Source organism: Salvelinus sp. IW2-2015, linkage group LG32 (assembly GCF_002910315.2).
Source record: "Salvelinus sp. IW2-2015 linkage group LG32, ASM291031v2, whole genome shotgun sequence".
Classification (NCBI taxonomy): Eukaryota; Metazoa; Chordata; class Actinopteri; order Salmoniformes; family Salmonidae; genus Salvelinus; species Salvelinus sp. IW2-2015.
Genome location: NC_036871.1, coordinates 8,722,072 through 8,746,160, shown reverse-complemented (window position 1 = coordinate 8,746,160; position 24,089 = coordinate 8,722,072). Strand labels below are relative to the sequence as shown.

The 24,089-nt window shown below is 44.4% G+C and overlaps 1 protein-coding gene across 1 annotated transcript in view; it reads left to right on the top strand.

Moving 5' to 3' along the window:
* The window catches only part of LOC111956807 (uncharacterized), a 67,448-nt gene extending 51,054 nt beyond the window's left edge, over positions 1–16,394 (top strand). The window contains exons 52-74 of the mRNA XM_023977443.1: positions 70–182; positions 272–353; positions 5,118–5,255; positions 5,726–5,888; positions 6,124–6,239; positions 6,597–6,743; positions 6,856–6,969; positions 7,233–7,358; positions 7,582–7,740; positions 7,985–8,143; positions 8,364–8,526; positions 8,725–8,918; positions 9,040–9,132; positions 9,344–9,548; positions 10,097–10,284; positions 10,428–10,525; positions 10,748–10,938; positions 11,226–11,431; positions 11,530–11,692; positions 11,886–11,995; positions 12,109–12,234; positions 14,803–14,950; positions 15,106–16,394. Of these exons, the coding sequence (XP_023833211.1) occupies positions 70–182; positions 272–353; positions 5,118–5,255; positions 5,726–5,888; positions 6,124–6,239; positions 6,597–6,743; positions 6,856–6,969; positions 7,233–7,358; positions 7,582–7,740; positions 7,985–8,143; positions 8,364–8,526; positions 8,725–8,918; positions 9,040–9,132; positions 9,344–9,548; positions 10,097–10,284; positions 10,428–10,525; positions 10,748–10,938; positions 11,226–11,431; positions 11,530–11,692; positions 11,886–11,995; positions 12,109–12,234; positions 14,803–14,950; positions 15,106–15,116 (3,213 nt within the window). The 3' untranslated portion in view covers positions 15,117–16,394. The remainder of the gene's footprint in view (positions 1–69; positions 183–271; positions 354–5,117; positions 5,256–5,725; positions 5,889–6,123; positions 6,240–6,596; positions 6,744–6,855; positions 6,970–7,232; positions 7,359–7,581; positions 7,741–7,984; positions 8,144–8,363; positions 8,527–8,724; positions 8,919–9,039; positions 9,133–9,343; positions 9,549–10,096; positions 10,285–10,427; positions 10,526–10,747; positions 10,939–11,225; positions 11,432–11,529; positions 11,693–11,885; positions 11,996–12,108; positions 12,235–14,802; positions 14,951–15,105) is intronic.
* Positions 16,395–24,089: the final 7,695 nt, after the last annotated feature.

The window sequence follows — 24,089 nt, the reverse complement described above, 5'->3', positions numbered from 1 at the left end:
ACACACACACAATGCTTCGCTAACAGACGTACTGGTAAGGTAGACTGACACGTGTGTGTCTGTGTGTAGGTGGAGGCCTGGGGAAGACTGACTGACTCTCAGCTCAGGTGCTCTGTAGCTGTGAACCCTGAGCTCAGCTCCTCTGTGGCTCTCATCATTCAGGGACATCATCTACCAGACAGGTATGATGACACACACACACACACACACACACACACACACACAAACACAAAGCAACATGCGCTTGGTTGATGTTTGTGCTCGTGTCTAGTAAGGAGCTGATGGTGAAGGTGGTCCAGAATATCCCACAGTTGCTGCTCTATCTGCCCACTCAACTCAACGCCAGATCTCAGGTGTGTGGTACAGTGTGTGTGTGTGTGTGTGTGTGTTCGTTAATTCTCACACCTACTGCTGCCATTTTCACCGCCGTCATGCTAGCTAGAGAGAGATTGCGTTCAGACAGTTTTGTAGTGCAACTCCAGCTAAAATCGAAACATTTCTGTAAGGCATAAGCTCAGAAATACGGGTTTCAAAGAGGAAACTGTAAAAGAGTTGGTTGTTTCGGAGTGTGTCTCGACTCCCCGCTGCACATTGCAGATGGTTGACATTTGTTTGCAAGGATGAGACCTCTTCATCAGAAACCATGTCATGTTGATTTCACCAGAGACCGCTTTAATGATTTAAATAGAGGTGAAGGGTCCTCAGCAGAAATCCTTTACTCAAGGAAGACTCTTGTCCATTGAGATATCCTGCTGGCGCATCAGGAAATGGAATGGTAAGATTTTGCCATTTTTATCATTGTTAAGAACATCTGATAAATGACTAAAATGTCAATGTAAAATTATTAATAGTATTTGGCAATAATCATCATTGAGTGTTGTTGATGGTAGGATGCTGTTGTAGACCTAATCTTCTTCTTTTGTTCTTAGATGAAAAGCACAGATGTTGGATGCTACACTTGAAGTCCCAGAAACGACTGTTTGCCTATGACCTGACCCCCTTGTACGATCCATTTGTATGATCATCTGGACAGAGCAATTTGTATAGAGGTCCAGTTCAAATGCTTATCCTAAGCAGTCCAACCATTTGTTTAGCAGTTGCTCAAATGACACCTGTTGGCAGGCTATTTTTACTGGATGTGCTGTTTTTCTATACCTGTGTGAGTGCCAACTCTGAATCAATGGCCTTTGACCCCAGCCCAGGCATCAGCAAGGAGATGGATGCTCTTACAACATAGCAAGACTGGAATGATTCCACATACTGGTTGTACTAGGCAGTCTACTTTATTCATTAAAACATGGTGTCATAATTATATTTGTAGGACAAAACTGTGATTCGATGTATACAAACACAGAAATACGGGTTGACATAATCTATATACAGCAGAACAACGTTAAAAATGTACAGTTTTCACATGTATTTCTTTGCTCTTTCAAGCCTGCTTTGACAAATGTCTGCCGGCGAGCCACAGCTACACCAGGCTGGACAAGTGTTGCAGACAGCTTGTTAGTACCCACATTAGGGTGAAGCTAGCATAGCTAGGAGAGTACCGCTTGTATAGTCAAACCCCCTGTTAGCAGCGCGATTCATGRTGAATACACCGATGCTTCAGGCTGTAAAATCAGTCATGGGAAACTGCGTACATGGAGTGTAGAAGTTGGCGTGGCGAAAGAAGTGGGAGGATCAACACAAGTGTGTGTATGAAAAGCGAATCGGGCAGATTTGTTGCCACTGAAGACCGTTTTGCGTGACTGACTGGGCTGCACGACAAGTCGATAAACCGGTGTGAGTGACTAGTGCCGACCTGAGCTCCTTCCCACTGGGCATCTGTATCACGGTGTCGCTGGCAGTAACATGATCTAACATGGCAACCAGAGCACTGCTGTTCTATGGAGGTGCCTGCCGACCTGAGGTGTTTCCCACTGGGCAGCTTTATCACGGTGTCGCCGTTGGTAGATAAAATGTATTCCCCCCACCCATTATTTTATTTCAAGTAGAATAGCAGCCTACACAAGAAATAAATAACATTGATAACCATCTAGATGTCACCTTSATACAGTCTACTCAATGGGGAGGGCATGAACAGAAACAACACCGAGACACAGTGTCCTTCGCTCTCGCTTGCCAAGGACTGTTGTTCCGCAACGGGGTGGAAATTAGCTACCTAGTGTATCCAATATCAGGGTGACAGTCACAGTAAGCACACGCATACAAGCATCAGTACTTTCAATACAAATAAATAATAGTCTGTTTAATTATGTGAAAATGTACAATTATTTGTAACAGTGAAATACGACTGACTCATCATATGGCTTGAAAACAGAAGTCCAAACTAACTGTCGTGGTACCGTAGTTGCATAGCAAGAAACAAAAAACAAACCACTCAATCAAAACTGTCTAACCAATAACGGAGCGCTGATGTTAGACCCATCGCTGTTGATCAACCCACTTCTTTCGTCACGCCCACTTTGAGACACACTCCAAGTATGCACACCCATACTTGTCATTTCATAAAGTAGGTTCAACTGTTGACTTATTTATACTCGTGTGTGTGTGTCCTAGTGTCATTTAGTGATCATTTATAGGGTGTCATGCACCCATTATTTTAGAGGGGGCATGAAGTACTTGAGAATGGAGGGTGGGTGTCCAGAGGGGGCTGGCTGGATCATTTTTCATTTTTCAAACAGCTGAAACAGCTTTTTCCTGCAATCTAGAGTCATAATCATTGTGCCTAATTTTATGTAAAAAATATGTCTATTATTATTATTATCTAAGCATACCTCTTGACATGTTTATTTGTCATTTTAAATAACGATGCACATTGATTCTTTAAGAACTTTTATGCCTTTTATGCGTTTAGTACAACTGCCACAATGGTATATAGTATCATAACCCGAGAATTAYAGCAATTTTTGTATTTTCTAAAGTCTAGTAACCTTGCTAGCAGGCATGCCAGCTGAGATAGTTAGACAAGCTACTCTAAATAAAGCAAKGCCAGATCAGACTCATTAGCTGAGATTGCACCAATTAGATGCTAGAAGCAATCACACCTACCATATTTGGCGGTTCATTTAACCCGGTTCTGCTCACACATCCTGCTGCCGCTGCTAGTATGCGGTTTGCTTCTTTTGCTCCCACTACCAACCCAGCCTRCACCTTTTAGGTTCTGTTTTCCTGCTGGGGGATTGGTATAGCTTACCGCACTCACTGCTTGTAGGTCATTTTATATATTGAAGCTTTGCTTGGGCCGTYAGCTACCCTGAAGGAGCAGAGCCTATATTGCCAAGACTTGCATGATTCATTCTTTAATAAATGGTTCAACATATTTCTACGTGGTGGCTCCTTTCTGAACGTGGCTTGGTAGTTAGTTATGAGGTTGCGATATCGGGCTAGCTAAAGCCAAGTTCATAAAATCGCTAGGTGGCTAGTATTACAGAGAAACGACCAAACGTTTTCATTTGATTTATCCATCAAGAAGGAATCAATAGGCTACACYGCTCGATCAAAACAATTTACAAACATACTGTACCTCCTGCGAGTCCTGCCCATCACCAGCAGATACAATTGAATCAAGTGCTGTGTGTGTCACTCGATACTTACTCTCTGATATTGTCTGCACGCACTAGAGTATCTAGCGTCCTGCTTAGCAAACACTATATATACAAAAGTATGTGGACACCCCTTCAAATTAGTGGATTCGGCTATTTCAGCCACACCCGTTGCTGACATAAAATTGAGCACACAGCCATGCAATCTCCATAGACAAACATGAACAGTAGAATGGCCTTACTGAAGAGCTTAGTGACTTTCAACGTGGCAGCCTCACAGGATGCCACCTTTCCAACAAGTCAGTTGATTCATATTTCTGCCCTGCTAGAGCTGCCCCGGTCAACTGTAAGTGCTGTTATTGTGAAGTGGAAATGTCTAGGAGCAACAATGGCTCAGCCACGAAGTGGTAGGCCGCACAAGCTCACAGAACGTGGACCGCTGAGTGCTGAGTGCGTAGCGTGTAAACATCGTCTGTCCTCGCTTGCAACACTCCCAAACCGAGATCCAAACTGCCTCTGGAAACAATGTCAGTACAAGAACTGTTCATCGGGAGCTTAATGAAATGCGTTCTCTGGAGTAATGAATCACGCTTCACCATCTGGCAGTCTGACAGACAAATCTGGGTTTGGCMGATGCCAGGAGAACYCTACCTGCCCCAATGCATASTGCCAACTGTAGAGTTTGGTGGAGGAGAAATAATGGTCTGGGTCTGTTTTTCATGGTTRGGGCTAGGCCCCTTCCAGTGAAGGGAAATCTTAARGCTACAGCATACAATGACATTCMAGYRGATTCTGTGCTTRCAACTTTGTAGCAACAGTTTGGGGAAGGCCCTTTCCTGTTTCAGTATAAAAATGCCTCTGTGCATAAAGTGAAGTCCATACAGAAATGGTTTGTCGAGATCYGTGTGGAAGAACTTGACTGGCCTGCACAGAYCCCTGACCTCAACCTCATCGAACACCTTTGGTATGAATTGGAACGCCGACTGTGACCAAGACCTAATTGCAAATCAGTACCCGACCTCACTAATGCTCTTGTTGCTGAATGGAAGCAAGTCCCCGCAGCAATGTTCCAACATCTAGTGGAAAGCCTTCTCAGAAGAGTGTAGGCTGTTATAGCATCAAAGGGGGGACCAACTCCATATTAATACCCATGATTTTGGAATGAGATGTACGACAAGCAGGTGTCCACATACTRTTGGTAATGTCGTGTATCTTTGCTCCTCAGTGCACTTTGGAAGGAACCACTTTCTAGGGGGAATAGGGGGGGTTAGGGTAAAGGTTTAGGGTAGAAAAGTCCCAAGGAATCTYGATAGCACTGTCCTTAAACACTTGGGATGCTGCAAATGTTTAGTAACGATATGATACAGCCCACTGGCTGGTTCGTGGGTGGGTTGGTCTAGGAGGAGGGGTGTGTGTGTGTGGCAACGCACAGCCTTTGGTGCGCAGCACGTTGGCCGTTCCTGCTGGAACTTGTAGCATAGCGTGTCGCTGGCGGCATGGAAGGCCCGCGYGCCTTGTGTTTGACAAATGTGGCTTAGTCTAACAGAGTTCCCCTGTTTCTGTGTTCAGTTGAACCAGTCAGGCTCCAGTGTCAGGGGGATGGTGGAGCTGCAGTCGGGCAAGAGGAAGCTGTGGGCTCTGGGGGAGCTGGCTGTCACTGAGGGCGGCTACCGTCAAGCCCTGGAGCTCAACCACACCTACCCACAGGTAGGCACTCATTCACTGTACTAGCGGTCTCCTAGTTATGAGTTCACTCACTAAACACATTGGCCAAGTCCAAAAACAAATCTATTCAGTGTTTTTAGGTGCTATATAGGTGTAAGCTTTTTTAAGTCTGTTGGAAGACCAGGWTCCTTCAGATATCTAGTTCCTTCAGATCCGCAAACAATGTAATTACACAGTGAAATATTTCAAAATGATCTGCAAATYCTAAAATTATGCATTCTGAATAACCGTTCCTACCGTGCCACCATCKCAGCTGTCATACTAATACTTTGCAATGTACTTATTACCAGGGTCGAGGTGAGTTTTTATTTCAATTCAGTCAATTCAGGAGGTTAAACTGAAATTCAAATTTACCTCAGTGTAATTGGAACATTAGACGAAATTGGAATCGGAATTTCAGTTGAATTCCTCAATTGAAATGTGTTTGACCATGCGATTGGTTGTGTTGTTAGCTGAAGCCCCTGCCCAGGAACATTGCAGTGAGGATGTCGTACGAGGCAAGGAACTGGAGCCACCAGCTGCAGCATTGGGCCGTGTGGGGCGGTCAGGAGTTCAACATGGCAGGCCTCTACTCTGCCCCTCCAGGACTGCAGCTGGGAGACCGCACACTCAAGGGTACTATACACTATGGGCCAGTTTCCCAGACATGTATAACCAGCTTATAATGTCTTATAATCATGTTATAATAGTACTTGACTAAATACCAGCCATTTTGAATCTGTCGGAATGTACCTATAAATAATAACATCATAAGACATAAGACATCATCTAGGCTCTTATATACTTATAAGAACTTAGAAAACATTATACCTGCGCTCTTTACCTATGTGACATGTTTCCTTGTCCTCAGTTCAGATTGCGTCTGTGCGTCACGGGTGCAGTCTGGATGTGGCGTTAGAGCGTTCCCTCCATGGTAGACTGGACAGTGTTGTGCTGGGCTGGAACAGACATGGAAGACGGGAGGAGGTGAGACACTACTGAGCTATGAGCTGAGAGTCAACGACGTATTGGATCATTGGAATGAATCGATGTGTGAATGAATGAATAAATGACTGGACGAATGAGTGAATGAATGAATGAATGAGTGTACTGTTTGATCCCCAGTAGGGTTTTTCAGGCTGCAGGAGAATCCTCCAACTGCGATTCTTGAAATAACAGGGCATTTCTGGAAAGCTTTGGGAATTTTGCAACCTTAATCCCCAGAGAGGATGCCTGAAGGAGACAATCACATCCTATGGTGCCTGTATAGGATGATTATAGTGRTTTTTTTTTGTCTTTCTGGAATGTGTTATTGTGGACCTGGTGGTGTCTGTGTTTGTTCAGGTTCGAGCTCTCTCCTTGTGGAGGGGTCAGGGGGAGAGTAGTGAGACAACATTGGAGCTGAGACAGCCATTCACCCTAACACTCTCCCAACTCTACCTCCACACAATCTCACACGCCTCGGCCACAGAGCAAAGAAGCAACCATCAGGTACCGGCAAGATACACACGTGCACACACCACACGRACGCATCAATATAATTGATTTATGACGCGCGCGCGTGTGTGTGTCTCTCTCTTTCTCTCGCTCTCTGCGAGCTCAGACCCATGTCTCCTGGGACAGTGGCTCTCCTGTGAATGTTTCCCTCACCCTCAGCCAGCAGTGGCTGGACAGCTTCAGCAGGGGGCAGGCCTGTGCCCGCTTCTCTCCTGCGCAGGTACAACCACAGACATACAATATCATGTCCTATTTAAGCCTGTGGGTACAAATTCCCACTCTAGTACCCATCTATTGTTGACGGTTCCCACTGGTTAATAGAAGTTGAACAGGGATGCATTTCCCAAAACGTTAAGATTGGTAGGCAGTGGATGAACAACGATCGACTTAAGAGGATCTTAATGCGACACCCAAGATGTGTTTCCTTTTTCTAATCTTTCATCTGGAGCTCACCTGGAGTGTGTGCGTGTGTGTGACCTACAGGAAGTGGTCCCTTCCCTGGTGGCTGTTGAGGGATGTGTCTCAGTGGCCAAGGAAGGGAACTCCTACTCCCAGAATGCTGAGCTGAAGTGGGGCGACAAGAGCCTCAGACAAAGCATGAACTACCAGGTACTGAATTCAGGTCATTATTGTAAAAGATCAAGTGTTCTCCGTGACTTCCCTGGTTAAATAGAGGCACGGCATTTATTTTTTTCAGGTGATCAGTGCCGAGGAATCGCTAATCTGGATCACATAACGAGTGGTTATTTGGGAAGCAAATCATCGAAGCCTCTTGTTCCATTTAAAGGGTTAATGGTGTAGTCTATAGAATGTGTGTTGTATGTTTCCACAGTGGAGTGCCACAGGACTACACACCCTCCAGCTGGAGGCTGGAGCAGAGAACGTGTCTCCCGCCCCCTGTCCCTCACACACCCTGCTGGCCCAGTTCCACACCAACCTCAGAGACAGGATGGAGCACCACATACAGGTGGGCCTTTGTCCCCCGCACCTGGTGAGTATGTCATCGTGTTAGGTCATCGTCGACCTAACTTAATTATTATGCTGTTATACAGAGACAGAGTAAGCACTTAGTACAACCAGTTAGCTTTTGTGTGTGTGTGTGTGTGTGTGTGTGTGTGTGTGTGTGAGTGTGTGTGTGTGTGTGTGTGTGTTGTGTGTGTGTGTGTGTGTGGTGTGTTGTGTGTGTGTGTGTGTGTGGTGTGTGTGGTGGTGTGTCTGTCTGTACTATAGTCGAGTCTCTTGGCTGGTCTGGGTACCACAGAGTGAACATAGGGACAGAGCTGCTGTACAGCAAGACCCGTCTCTCTCTGGCGGGACAGCCACACTGCAGCCTCACCCTGGCTCTCACCAACTCCTCTACCGCACACAGCACCAACATATCACTGGTAACTGAGGTGAGCACTGACATTATTGCAATATATGTACATTATGGGCATTGTATGTTTATTATATTAAATATGCATGACTGTATTATAGCAAGGGCATGGGGCAAGGTCATATGTTCATACCATTGGATGTTATAGCCATCTGTGTCTGTACCGTGTAAAGTATTTACCTTTTTACCTGTGTGTGTGTGTGTCTGTCCGTCTGTCTGCCTGCCTGTCTGTGCTGTAGTCTAAGGTGGGTAACTGGAGTGTGAAGGTAGGGGGCAGTGCCCTCTCCTCCCTGCTGGGTCCTGGGGTGCAGATCCAGGTCAGACTCGACCGCAGTGAGCAGGTGTGGCTGAGGGGGGCGCTAGAGGGACGCTGTCTACATGCCACAGCTGGATATGGGAACGGTAATATACAGAAGGCTTGAAGATTGAGGACAAAATAAGTTGTGGCTGGAAATATTGGGCTTGCCCGTTGCATAGCTTTCAACTCAATAGATCATGTCATGATTTAAGATTTTACTTGACTTTGGCGTTCATAATTGTGTCTTTGGTGTGTGTGTGTGTGTGTGTGTGTGTTTGGTTTGTGTGTGTGTGTGTGTGCAGGTATAGGACCAGATCAGGACCTCACAGTGGCACTCTGTCTGGAGGGCCGACGGAAGTTAGGCCTAACCCTTGAAGTACTGAGACGAGAGGACGGGACTCTGCTTGAGTCACTCACGTCCGTCTCTGTGGGCACAGCCAATCAGAGCCTGTGGTTACGGGCCAGGGGATGTGCAGAGAGCCTATTGGCAGTGGAGGTAAGAGATTTACACCCAATAGAAGGCAACTGTTGATCTGTCTCATGAAAACAGGAGACATCCTGTCAGACTTCCTGAAACCAGTTTCTTGATTATCCCACTATTTAAATGCCGTCTCCAGGCTCAGGTCCACCATTTGGGCTCTCAGATGAGAAAGAAGATCTTGGAGAGAGTGCAGACGTTACAGCACCTCCTGACAGAATTCGGGCGGCAGGTTTGCTTTGGAAATTCATTTACTTCCGTGGTATATGACTTACTTGAATACTTAAATACACAGTCCCTTACTTGAATGCCCTAATTGTATTATTAAGTAGCTCAGGAAAAGAGTATCTGTCAAAATCAAATGTTAATACTCCCTAGATTAATCAATTAATGTTTCTTAACAGCTTTCTAACAATTATGCCCTGTAATCCTGCTGCTACTAGTCTAAGGACATTGAATTGCTTCAGGAGCTGAGCGGCGCAGCCTTACGTTTTACCCAGAGAACAGAGGCCCTGCTGGGGCAGAGAGAGGGAGGAGCGTGGGGCTCCTGGAGGACCAGCCGACTACGCCACGCTCTGACTCACAGTCTGCCACGCCTCCTCCTCCTACTACAACACGCCTCTCAGCTTGGACAGCATGAGCTCAGGAGTGAGTGAACTTTGACCTATTGTTAGGAGTCTAACCCTGTCATAAATGTATCTTTACCTAACCACTAGGGTTTATGCTATCAGTCTGGTAATGTCACTCACTTGTTTATGAAGTTTATGGAGATTCAGTGTCTCTGCGTGAGTGAGTGAGTGAGTGCGGTGATGAGTGAGTGAGTGAGTGTGTGTGTCTGTGTGTGTGTCTGTGTGTGTGGTCTGTTGTGTGTGCATATGTGTGTGTCTTGTGTGTGGTGTGTCTGTGTGTGCATATGCGTGTGGTGTGTGTGTGGTGTGTGTGTGTGTGTGTGTGTGTGTGTGTGTGTGTAGTGTAGTGTGTGTGTGTGTGTGTGCTGTGTGTGTGTGGCCTAATGCGTGTGTCTGTGTGTCATAGTGTGTTGTGTGTGGGCATATGCGTGTGTCTGTGTGTGTGTCTGTGTGTGTGCAATGCGTGTGTCTGTGTGTGTGTGTGTGTGTGTCTGTGTGTGTGCATATGCGTGTACAGTACATACCTACACCTTCTAACTTTGCCACCTCCGTTATCCCCATTCCCAGGACCACTGGCTACTATAGCCGAGGCATACCATGATGTGACAGGCCAGAAGGTAGACTCTGTATGGAGGGAGGCCGTGTCCATGTGGACTGACAGACTGGTGGAGCTCCTACCCCCCCTACTGGAGAACCCTCATCTTAGACCAGTAGCCCAGTTCACCCTCACTACCCTCAGCACTATCCTGGATGTGGTGAGTTTATGGTGGAGAGAGACACAATACTAGATAAGGGGAATAATCGATTGGTATGGCCGCCATTTTGGAGAAAATTGTGTGGTTGTAGGAGTAACGAAGGAGTTTATTTCTGGCAATTTACGCTTGCATATTTGTACCAGGTGAGCCATCAGACTGGCCACTGGGCAGAGTTGAGGTTGGCAGTAGCCTTGGCGGGGGTCAGAAGACGATTGGCCTCTGTGTACAAACTCTCCGCAAGGTACGAAATCTACCCGAGCTTCTATTTCTGTTTGTTAACCATATTATTTTTGTATTAAATTAAAGAATATCCTTAAACATTTCCTGGACTGGGTTTATCATGTACTTGAGCTACACGGAACATGACTGTTGCATGTTTCTGTTGAGACAGGCAGAAGACACATTTCTGTTCTTACAAAAACGGACAAGAAAGTATCTCTTTCATTCTATTCTACTCCCCCAGTGACTGCTCTGTGTCTGTAACTATACCCCTGCCCCTGGCACGGGGCCCTTGGTCCAGGATGGAGAAGTTCGGGGTGGTAGAGGTCCTTCTGGAGGAGTGGCTCCTCAGGCCCTTGCAGGCCCTCACCTCCATCAGGCCCACCGCCGAGCTCTACCGCCTGAAACGGAAGATCACGGACAGCCCCTTCTGCCGTGAGCTAGGCCGCCATTTTGAATAGGGATTGGAGCCGTGGGCTCTTTCTCAATGTATGTTCCCATGCATTCTCTCGCCTCATCTTCTTGCCAACCTTGGACCTTCTCCTCCAATAGCGTTGAGAAGGAGGTGAGGAGACAGGACGCGAGGAATTGAGGAAAGATTCGTTGAGAATTTGTGTATTTATTGGGCCGTTGTTTTAATACCTCTAAAATGCATCATTGGTCTCATCCATCCTTTGTGATATTGGCTGATCCCTCTCTCCGTCCGTCCCTCCTTCCACCAGATGAAGCTCTGTTGGTGGCCAACCAGTTTGTGGTGTCGTTCGACGGCCACCTATATGAGCTGCCAGGCCCGTGTCCAGTCATCCTAGCCCACGATGTCACTCAGGATGACTCCTTCACTGTGCTGCTAGGTTCAGACTCCAGCTCACAGCACACTCTGTTGGTGCGGATGAATAACAGCACTGTTGCCATCCACCACAATGGAGAGGTACAGGACTTTATAATAAACTGTTTTTACACTGTTCTCTAATTACATTTTTGAAAGGATGATTTGATAAAACATGTATTATTTTTCTATTAATGCAGGTGAAATTCAATTGTCATGTCACACAGACATCCTACAGTGATAATGGGCTGGTCATCAGGAAAGAGGGGAATGTTGTCGAGGTGTCCAATCAGAATGGAGCGCGGGTGTCATGTGACCCATCGCTCGACCTGTGCCGCCTGACTCTGGATGGCTGGCTACATGGTATGAACGTGATTCAAAAGAAGACGTTTGCACACCATTAACCTTTTGATAACAATAATGACTGTCTTGGTTGACTGAGAATCCCATGTCGTATTTATTCCGGTGTATGGTAGTAGTATTTAGTTCAAGCAGAAGTAATTAGTGACTTCTTCACTGACTCTATGCCATTCATTGTCTTTGATTGTCTATGCAGGTGTGTCCACTGGTGTCCTAGGGACCAATGACAATGAAGCAGGAAATGACTTCCCTCTTCCTGATGGCTCCCAGGCTGACAACATGGCTGACTTTATGCACAGCTGGCAGGTAGGACAAGACACATTTYACACATTATGGCTTTACAGTTATAGCAGCCTACATAAATAATAACATGTATGAATGTGCTTTTCATTCTCATTCCCTTGTGTTTGTGCTGACAGATCAGTCCTGAGTGRGGCAGTGTACCACAGATAGCAGAGCCCTGTTCTAAGTCGACTGCCGACTCTCTGAGCTGTGACTTTCTCTTCTCTGCCCGTGACTCTCCACTGGGCTCCTGCTTCAGAGTGGTGAGGACAGCTTTACACAAACACACTTTAATCAAGACAGGGTCCGGGCGAAGGTGGGCGCTGCTGCCTTGTAGAGGTGGACCTGATCGTAAAGGCTGTTCAAGTCCAGGGTGGAGTGGTGGGCCAGGTATTTGGTTTTGAGGCACAGTCACGGGAAATACTTGTTTACCAGCTGTATGGTAGCAGGGTGGAAGTCTTTTCGTGGTAGCAAGGTGTAGATAACCACTTGTGCGTTGGGGAAAGTAGAATAAGCTTTTTTAATCACTCCCTTTAGTGCTGTGGCCACCCTTTCCTGCTGTGCTCTCTGGTTGTTTGTGCCTGTGTGTATTATTACGTGTCTGGGTGACTCTAGTTGATCCTCAGACAGAAGGTCTAGGGCTCACTGGGTGTTTGGACACCAGAGTTTAGACACTCTGTTTATTTACTTGTATATATTTCCCGTTTGAGTCTAGAAGGAGTACAATCTGTGGCTTGTGTATGTCCTCAGCGGGTGTGGGGGTGTTGTCAGGAGCGCTATCAGGGTGGCTAACGGGGAGGGGTGCTCAGACGGGTTGGGATCCCCTGGGCTTGGGGTTCTTCATTTGTCTGTGTCAGGTTTTGGCCAAGACTGTTCGGGTTTTGGTCACTAGATGTCCCCATTGCACCTTTTTTGTACCTTTTTGTTTTTCTTGCTCTAATTATTGTTTGCACCTGTAGGTCATTCCCTTGTTAGTATTTAAACCCTGTGTGTTCCTTTGTTCCTTGCTCAGTGTTTGTAAGTTAGCACCCAGCCCCAGCCCAAGCCTTGTTTTATTCAGAGATTTCTCTTGTTGGATTTTCCAGAGGTTCTCTGGTTTAGTTCTTGTGTATTATTTGAGTAGTCTTTTGAGGTTTGTTTTTTCCCTGCTGTTTTTTACCACTTTGTGAAGTTTCTTTTGTATTTTGGAGGATTTCCATTTTGTGCCTTTTGGCTTTATTTTTGGACATTGTGGATTTAGTTTCTTTGCCTGAAGATTTTGTTCTTTATTAAACCACTATCGCTAGTACTGCTGTGTCTGCCTCATCTTCTGGGTTCTGACGATTATTAGTGACTGTTTCTCGCACCGGGTCCTGACAGTCTGTCCTGCTGTGATGTTGACGCTATGGTCAGGGTCTGGGGTGGACTGTTCTGCTGTGATGTCAAGGTTATGGTCAGGGTCTGGGGTGGACTGTTCTGCTGTGGTGTCAAGACTTTCGTCGGGAGCTGAGGTGTGCTGTTCTGCTGGCTTGTCTGCGGTGGTGGCCACCTCTCTAATGGGTTGTTCTCTGTCACACGCCATCCCCCTCACCTTCTCCTCCAGCACTCTGATCCTTTCATCTAGTGCTCTGTTCTTCTCCTGCTCTTTCTCCTGTTGATGTTGTCTCACCACAGTCCAGAGTGCAGATATGTCTCTCTCCGGGTCTGGTTGAGGGGGTGTTGTTGAGCTGGAGGATTTTTTTGTGCTGACTGAAGTGTGTTCACCTCCTGTTCCAGCTCCACCTGCCTTACCTCCAGRTMGGTAAATYRATCCTTCATTTCAATGAGGGAGTAGTACTCTGTGCTGGAAGGTTGACATTCTGCTTGAGGTTGCTCGTCTGTGGCGTTGTTTAATGAAGAGGTCTGGTCTGAACACGCTCGGGGTATCTTTCTCAGAGATCCTGTTGAGCTATTTCTTTGATAATGTGAAAGTCCAGCTGGAACTGTTTGGGGTTTCCCTGTACCATTACTGTTCCAGATTTGTACATGTTCACATTTTTTGACTCCGAGTCCTCGTTGTCTAGTATCCTGAGTTTCCACCRATCGGAAACACCCGCCCTCTTAACATATGGGTAGTGTGTTAATATAGCACTGTGCCATACCAGGGGATGGTCTGTGTGGAAGATGAATTTGCTTATGTTCCAATTTTTATAACAGTCAGCAAAAAAGTGTCTCTTGATTTTCCATAAGGAGCTTCATTTTGTACTCTTTTCGTGCCTTATCATTTTTTACAATTTGAGGGTACTGTATTTTAATTACCTCTGAACACCAGGAGGCGGCTTCAAAACCCTCTGCATTTGGTTGGGGTAGACTGTGCGACTCTTCTGCCGTTGTTGGGCTCCAGGGCTTTGACACCTCTCATTTCACATGTCAGTGCTAATTGAAGTTGTATCTCTTTGTCCTAGCAAGCTTGGTAGCCTTAASTTAGCATTCAGTCCTTATAAAGTAAAATATATCATTGTAATGTATTTTTCTTGTCTTTTAAAAATTTAAAATAGCTTCAGATTTAACATTACTCACTCAGTTCCAGGTTGGATGGTGTTTTCAGGTTTCTGTTTGTTTGCCAGAGCATTTGCTGTATAGCTTGGGAATAATAATCCTTCGTAGTAGGAATGCTTCCAGGTATTCCGTCCAAATCAGGCTGTAGGTTTGAAGTTTTGATTTGGAGTGAAGGTTATGTTGTGGAGGGTAACATCCTCTATATGTCCCTGCCGAAGAATCCATGTTTACCTTTTTTTCTTTAAAACATGCTGAAAAATGCAGGAGCTCATCTGCTCATGACCTCTCTCTCTCTCGCTCTCTCTCTCTCTCAGGTGGACCCAGGCCAGTTCTTATCGGTGTGTGAGAGAAGCCATTGTGGCTCTGTCTCGGGCCGCTCCGGAGCACCCTGTAAGCTAGCTGCTGCTTTTGTATACCTCTGCCAGAGAAACTACGTCCCGTTAGAGCTCCCTGTCCAATGCAGTAAGTATGATGTATAGCTAACTCCATAGAGTTGCAGTGGCGAGGGATTGGAGTAACCTTGGCAACCACGGTCTCATGACAATACATAACATACATAATAACCTTATATTGCGAAATGCTATTCTTAGGTTGTATTTCTTTTCTCTTTTTTTCAGTTCGAGTATGAGGCACTTCCATAATGTTCCAAGTTACGATTGAGTTTCGGGCTCATTGCACGCGCGATAGAACACCAGAATATGTGTGAGGCTCCACACCTCCGCTTAGGCAAGAAAATAATAACAACGGCAGTGGGGCAGACGYTACTGCGGCATCCATCTTTAACAGTACTGCAGTTATGTTTGTTGCTTTTTGTAGGGTGTCCAGAGGGGGTGAAAATGCACTTCTTTATGTCATAAAATGCATTTTACCAAGACAAATATGATTATTCATGTTCTGAATCGTTCAGTGGATTCTCTCGCTAACGTATCATTATATCCCAAAAGTCCGATTTTGTAACCTAATGCATCTGACATTGCGARGCACGTTTCTCTTAACAACTTTTGAGGATTTAACATTTTGTGGGCGTCGTCTTTAAAGTTGTTTGCACGGGTCACAAAATGTTTTATTAGCATGATATGAGCTAAAGTAAATATAAAAGGCTTTGAAAATAAAAAGCTTGGCATACGCTCAGTGCTTTATTGACATTTCACCGAGATACACTTGTTTTTGTGAGAAATCTTAAAAAAGAACAAAAATAGATATCCATCTTAGTTATTTGAGTGACTTACAGGAGCAGCTAAAGCTTAGTGCCTTGCTCAAGCGCACATTTTTCCCAGAGTCGACTTTGGGATTCTAACCAGCGCTCTTTGGGTTACTGTCCCAGCACTCTTAACCTGCGGTATATGTGGTTTATGTCCTGCGGATTTCAGAAGAAAGATGACAAGTTTAACGTGAAAGTGAGCCTTTCAGGTAGCCAGTAGCCTTAATTCTTGCACAGAATCCAGCCTAGCTAACGCAAAGCAATTTTCSKGATTTTTGACCACTTTTTTTCTCTGACCACCATTGATTTAGTCACACTAATTCTGGCCATCCTACAAGAGTAAAAACTCCAATAACTTTGAATGGATTATGATAGAGACATGGGGTTCGGACCATTGGTACACAATAAACATATTATTTTACCCATTGATCGAAATATGTTTTTGATTGGACACCCCACTTGAACATCCTTTAGGCAATTGTGTTTATTTTTTTATTTTTTWAAACATGTTATTTCGTCTTGTTAAACTGCTGATGTTTTTGTGTACCTTCTATAATTAATATGTACAGTCATTTTTGTTTAGATAGTAACATTTATGAAACCTTCGTCAATGTGTGAATAAAGTGGACAATCCTAAGGAGTATTAAACATTGTTCCTTAAAGGGCCAATCATCAGCTGAAACAATAAAGTGTTCTACCTGTCTATTTTTCTGTAAAAAGCTGAGGGATGGGCTGGAGAAATATAACCACTCTCAAAATCATAGACAGAGCTATATGGATGAAAGGACAATGTTTACAAAACATTGGAGTAAAACAAGCTTATATTTTGGGTTCTGATGGTGTATGACAGTTGAACTAAGKTCATGAGACATMTAAGTTATATTCTTCAACAATTKATGCGTTTATCATTKATTTATAACAACAAAAAATAGCACCGSAGATTGCCCCTTTAACCTTAATCTGTTGGATATTAAATGTTTTATGGTGAATGTATCTCTAAACCAGAAMGTTGTATAGTCATCTGTGAATTATTTTAAAGTTGGTTGCAGACYTAGGTCAATTGCACTTAAATGTGACAGGTTTTCATAATCTAAATTTGCACTTCAATCAACGTTTGCACCAAATAGTAGATGTCCAAAGATATAAACCATAAAAGTATTAAGTTACTACAAAAAGTCTGTTACTAATACTACTTTTACAGGAAGTGTGTTACTACTTCAGAAATTGTGTTYCTATCATGCCTCAAATGGAAGGGGTTTGTGGAAGGTATGCAATTCCCCTTAAATAAAAGGGGAAAAGTATACCTTGTTAGTTTCAGATTTTGAAGAGGAAAAATTGGCTCCTGATAATATAAAGCATGTTAATGATGCTTAACTCTGCAATGCGTTAGGCTAGAGAAAGACGATAAAGACGGGATTCTTATGCACATGGGGGATATCTTTGGTTCATCTCTATGACATTCTGAGGCTGAGATATGACCTTCTAAAGACGAGTTTWAAAAAAAACATAGGAAGCAATCAATTGAGCTAATTAGGCCGCAATGCACACAATGAGTTACATAATAGAATATTATAATAGAATATTACAATGTGAATTTCTGTCTCAGTTAACAGCTCAGCCTATAGGTCTACACTTAGCCTACGTGTAAAGCTTTGTGAATGACCTAGGTTCTAGAGCCACGTTGAAAAAGAAAACACGGACGGTTCACGCACAGTTTGGAACGGCTGAAKATTTACTTTGGGAAGATTCTGGAAGAATGGTAAAGAGAAATGAAAAAAGGCAAGTTTCATTTCGAGCTCTGCTTCACATCTGATCAAGCCGTTTGGGTCACATGTCATGGACATGCTGTTGTACGGTTGTCCTACATCTCAATCATGGGATTACCTCATAGTGGTTGAGAAATAGAACAATATAGTCAACACGTAACTTTCGCACAGATAAAAACAAACACTTTTGTTTTATTTCAGAAGCTGGGAATGGCTGTAATATGTCCCAGGATTTCCCCCACAGGTTAGAAATGATCTGGGTTTGGGACTGCTGAGAAGTAGGTGTGCTTTAAAAKCTAAATTGGAACCAGTTCCTACATCTGTTACAATGAACCTATTTACAGTGGACGCACTGTTCTCATCTCGAAGTATGACTGTGGGAGAGTGTCTTTTAGTCTCTTTAGACTCACATTATGCAGCGCTAGGAAATCAGATTCCTCTACTGTTTTGATGAGAGTCCTAAAGCACTCTCACCCTCAGATCTTGCAACATGTCTTACAGTACGTTTGGGTTTCACCAGAGCCTCAAAGGTGTCTTTACATTCAAACATCACATTTTTCATAATTTATTTCCTGTAAAGTGTTAGTGCCTTCTCCAACCAAAATGATTTATACGTTTTCATGGGCATGCCCGGAGTGCTTTTAATCATATTAACCAAGTTACTGTTGTATGCTTCAAAAACAAAAGCTTAATGGGCCCACAATAAGCACCAGTTCCTCACATTCTGGGCCAGATGAAGGCAGAGAAGGATATTGAATGACACATTATKTATGTACCAAGTCATTTCGTGGTACTAACTATTAACCCACAACGACATCATAGTTCTTGCCACCCCAAGAAGAACCGAGTGTATGTAATCGGGCACGCTTGCTTGAACCATATCAAAGGATGTCAAAAGTGACAAAACAGACAGTCCCTTAACACCCATTACAGGAGTTATTTGTCTGACTTTTAGTTCTGGGTTCAAAACCTGACTGGTAGGAATACACACGAGAGTGCCATTGACCTGTCTTTACAGCTGTGCCCTTCAGAACACAGAAAKAGCACACATGTCCTCCAGTATATTGTATTAAGATAATTAACATAGGTCGGGCAACGGAATCACAAACTGCTGCCAAGGGAAAAATGTGTAGAATAGCATTCATAAAACGGAGGGCAGAATATTTTTTTGTGGGGACGTTTAACAAGCAGTCCACCTTCATACAGCAGAATTACAGTATGTTGCCATTTGAACGTGACCCATTAAAGCACTATCCAAATCCATTGGATYTYGTGATCACAATATATTAGCCACATCTTGTCACGTTYGTATAAAGGGATRGGGAGACAGGTGCAGGAATGCGTAATATATATATATTTTTACCCTAATTACAGCGTGCCATGTAAAAGCATGGGGACGAAGACCAAACAAACACGTATACAAAACACAGGGTTGAAACKCAAACAAAAGAGCGAGGAGTACCTRGAATAAATACAATGGAACGAGACCCGTAATCATCTGCGCAATACAAGCGGCACGAAAGCCAAAATAGCCCACCAACGGACATTGGAACAATAATCAACCGCCCAATGGAAACCAAAGGGCACATTTAAACAATTACAATCAGTGGGAATGGGGAACAGGTGTGCATAATGACACAGTTCTGGAGGGATCCATGACACATCTAGGAAAACCAAAGTTCCAAAGGCTGGGCCTAAGATGGCGCCGACAGAGATGGTCGACTCACTTCGAGTTCTTAGAAAACTATGCAATATTTTGTTTTTTTATGTATTATTTCTTACATTGTTACTCCAGGAAATCTTAAGTCTTATTATATACAGCCGGGAAGAACTATTGGATATAAGAGCAACGTCAACTTACCAACATTACGACCAGGAATAGTTGTTAGATCCATTGTCCTGGGTGGTGGTCCGAACAGAGGATCCGRTTCGGGAAAGTCGAAGTGGATCCTCTGTTCGGACCACCACCCAGGACAATGGATCTAATTCCAGTAGTTGACCCAAAACTACGGCATCGCAGAAGGGGCAGACGAAGCGGCCACCTGGTCAGGCTCTGTAGATGTGCACATCGCCCACCGCTCTCGAGTATACTACTAGCCAATGTCCAGTCTCTTGACAACAAGGTAGACGAAATTCGAGCAAGGGTTGCCTTCCAGTGAGACATCAGAGATTGTAACATTCTCTGTTTCACCGGAAACATGGCTGTCTTGGGATATGTTGTCGGAATCGGTTCAGACACCGGGCTTCTCCATGCATCGCGCCGACAGAGATAAACACCTCTCTTGGAAGAGGAAGGGCGGGGGGTGTATGCTTCATGATTAACGACTCATGCTGTAATCATAACAACATATAGGAACTCAAGTCCTTCTGCTCACCCGACCTAGAATTGCTTACAATCAAATGCCGGCCATTTTATCTACCAAAACAATTCTCGTCAGTTATAGTCACAGATGTGTACATTCCCCCTCAAGCAGACACCAAGACGGCCATCAAGGAACTTTACTGGACTATATGCGAACTGGAAACAATATATCCTGAGTCTGCTTTTATTGTAGCTGGGGATTTTAACAAAGCAAATTTGAGAACAAGGCTACRTAAATTCTACCAGCATATTGATTGCGCTACACGCATGGGCTATAAACCTCTACCGCTGCTCCTCTAACTTCCGCGATGCATACAAAGCCCTCCCCTGCCCTCCCTTCGSCAAGTCCGACCATGACACAATCTTGCTCCTACCGTCTTCTAGGCAGAAACTCAAACAGGATGTACCAGTGACGAGAACCATTCAACGCTGGTCTGACCAATCGAAWGCCATGCTTCAAGATTGTTTTGATCACGCGYACTGGAATATGTTTCCGGTCAGCCTCAGGGAACAACATCGACCTATACGCTGACTTGGTGAGTGCGTTTATAAAGAAGTGCATTGGAGATGTTGTACCCACTGTGACTATTAAAACCTACCCTAACCAGAAACCATGGATGGATGTGGCATTCGCGCAAAACTGAAAGCGCGATCCACCGCATTAAACCATGGAAAAGGGTCTGGGAATATGACTGAATATAAACAGTGTAGTTATTCCCTCTGCAAGGCAATCAAACAAGCGAAATGCCAGTACAGGGAAGGTGGAGTCGCAATTCAACGGCTCAGACACGAGACGTATGTGGCAGGTCTACAGGAAATCATGAACTGCCCGCTTTGAGGATAACTACTAGAACTGCACCCCCCCTCTRCTTCTCCGTGGCTGATGTGAGTAAAACATTTAAACGTGTTAACCCTCGCAAGGCTGCTGGCCCAGARGGCATCCCTAGCTGTGTCCTCAGAGCATGCGCAGACCAGCTGGCTGGTGTGTTTACGGACATATTCAATCGCTCCCTATCCCAGTCTGTTGTCCCCACATGCTTCAAGATGGCTACCATTGTTCCTGTACCCAAGAAGGCAAAGATAACTGAACTAAATGACTACCACCCTGTAGCACTCACTTCTGTCATCATGAAGTGATTTGAGAGACTAGTCYAGGATCATTTCACCTCCACCTTACCGGCCACCTTAGACCCACTTCAGTTTGCATACCGTCCCAAAAGGTCCACAGACGACGCAATRGCCATCACACTGCACACTGSCCTATCCCATCTGGACAATAGGAATACRTATGTAAGAATGTMGTTRGTTGACTACAGCTCAGCACTCAACAACATAGTACCCTCCAAACTCATCATCAAGCTGGAGGCCCTGGGTCTCAACCCTGACCTGTGCAATTGGGTCCTGGACTTTCTGACGGGCRGTGCCCAGGTGCTCAAGGTAGGAAACAATATCCCTACTTCGCTGACCCTCGACACTGGGGCCCCACAAGGGTGCGTGCCCCAGCCCTCTCCTGTACTCCCTGTTCACCCATGACTGAGTGGCCATGCAAGCCTCCAACTCAATCATCAAGTTTGCAGACGACACAACAGTAGTGGGCTTGATTACCAACAGCGACAAGACAGCCTACAGGGAGGAGGTGAGGGCACTCGGAGTGTGGTGTCAGGAAAACAACCTTTCACTAAACGTCAGCAAAACAAAGGAGATGATCGTGGACTTCAGGAAACAGCAAAGGCAGCACGCCCCTATCCACATTGAAGGGACAGCAGTGGTCGAAGGTGGAACATTTTAAGTTCCTCGGCATACACATCACAGACTAACTGAAAGGGTCCACCCACAGACAGTGTGGTGAAGAAGGCGCAACAGAGCCTCTTCAACCTCAGGAGGCTGAAGAAATTTGGCTTGTCACCCAAAACCCTCACAAACTTTTACAGATGCACAATCGAGAGCATCATGTCAGGCTGTACCACAGCCAAGTACGGCAAAAGCACCGCCCTCAACCGCAAGGCTCTCCAGAGGGTGGTGCGGTCTGCACAACGCATCACTGGGTGCAAAGTACCTGCCCTCCATGACACCTACAGCACCCGATGTCACAGGAAGGCCAAAAGGATCATCAAGGACATCAACCACCCGAGCCACTGCCTGTTCACACCGCTACCATCCAGAAGGCGAGGTCAGTACAGGTGCATCAAAGCTGGGACCGAGAGACTGAAAATAAAAATCTATCTCAAGGCCATCCGACTACTAAACAGCCGTCACTAACTCCAAGAGGCTGCTGCCTACATTGAGGCCCAATCACTGGCCACTTTTTTAAATGGATCACTAGTCACTTTAAACAATACCACTCTAAGTAATGTTTAAATATCTTACATTACTCATATCAAATGTATATACTGTATTTTATACCATCTATTTCACCTTACCTACGCCTACATCGCTCATCCAGATACTTACAGTATATGTACATATTCTCATTCACCCCTTTAGATGTGTGTGTATTAGGTAGTTGTTGGAGTTAGATTACTTGTTAGATATTATTGCACTGTCGGAACAAGCATTTCACTACACTCACATTATCATCTGCTAACCATGTGTATGTGACAAATAAAATTTGATTTGATTTAAGAGGTCATGAATTATGTTTTGTAGTGATTCCTATGTTGACTGTGTAAAGAATGTTTGCTGGTCTGTGGTGTGTATTGAAAAGACATTGCACTTCACAGATTTTTTAAATTACTTATTCCAGTTACTAATAAGCATGCACCCTTTAAGAAAACTTCTTAAGACTAGGGGGAGGTATTTTCGTTTTTGTCTAAAAAACGTACCCATTTGAAACTGCCTATTTCTCAGCCCCCGAAACTAGAATATGCATATAATTGTCKGATTAGGATAGAAAACACTCTAGAGTTTCCAAAACTGTCTTAATATTGTCTGTGAGTTAAACAGAACTGATATTGCAGCCGAAAACCGGAGGAAAATCCAATCAGGAAGTGCCCCTGTTTTTGAAACCTCTCTGTTCCTATGCATCCCTATTGCCCATTTAAAGGGATATCAACCAGACTTATTTTTCTATGGCTTCCTTAAGGTGTCAACAGCCTTTAGACATAGTTTCAGGCTTTTATTTTGAAGAATGAGCGTGAACGACCACATTGCGTAAGTGCATAGGTGGGGGCTCTCCGAGTGAGTTGTGCGCAAAAGGGAAAGGCAGCCATTGTTACTCCCGGTCCCAGTGAAAAGCCAACTGTCCCGGTTGATATATTATCMAATAGATATTTGAAAAACACCCTGAGGATGGATTATAAAAAACGTTTGACATGTTTCTGTGGACATTATGGATATAATTTGGAATTTTTGTCTGCGTTGTCGTGACCGCTCTTTCCGGTGGATTCCTGGGCATAACGCAGCAAACTAATGGAGGTATTTGGATATAAAAAATATCTTTATGGAACAAAAGGAACATTTGTTGTCTAACTGGGAGTCTCGTGAGTGAAAACATCCGAAGATCATCAAAGGTAAACYATTAATTTGATTGCTTTTCTGATTTTCGTGACCAAGTTACCTGATGCTAAGTGTACTTATTGTTTTGTCGAGCGATTGATAAACTTACACAAACGTTTGTATTGCTTTCGCTGTAAAGCATAATTTCAAAATCTGAGACGACAGGTGGATTAACAAAAGGCTAAGCTGTGTTTTGCAATATTGCACTTTGTTACCATCTGGCAAGCGGTATCGGATTATCAGGTRTCGGACGAACAGGCTKCAAGACAGCTACTACCACRAGGCCATCAGACTGCCGAGCTAACCCTAGCTGTCTCCCTGGACAGACCTACACCTTAGACACTATCTACACCTAGATATTATTGGCACTGACTACCCACACATCCAACCCTTACACACAAACGTACACACAAACACCCACATAAACGGTCAACACTYCAGTTCTATTATATACTATATATTCTACAGACTTTATATTTGTAAATACAGTGTAATACAGTCCTCTCATATTACTTCTATCACTTGTTACTTATTTTTGTTGTTATTATTGATATTGACTAATGTACTGCATTGTTGAGGGAGTTGGGACAAAAGCATTTCACTGCACCTTTTATACCCGTCGTAAACTGTGTACGTGACGAATACGATTTGATTTGATAATTTTTATTTTTGTATATTTGACATTCAATTAWATACCTGAAGTCCCACCAAAATGTCTGAATTCCATAGATTGTTCTGTCTCTCATTATACAATTGTTCATGTGCTATAATACAGMC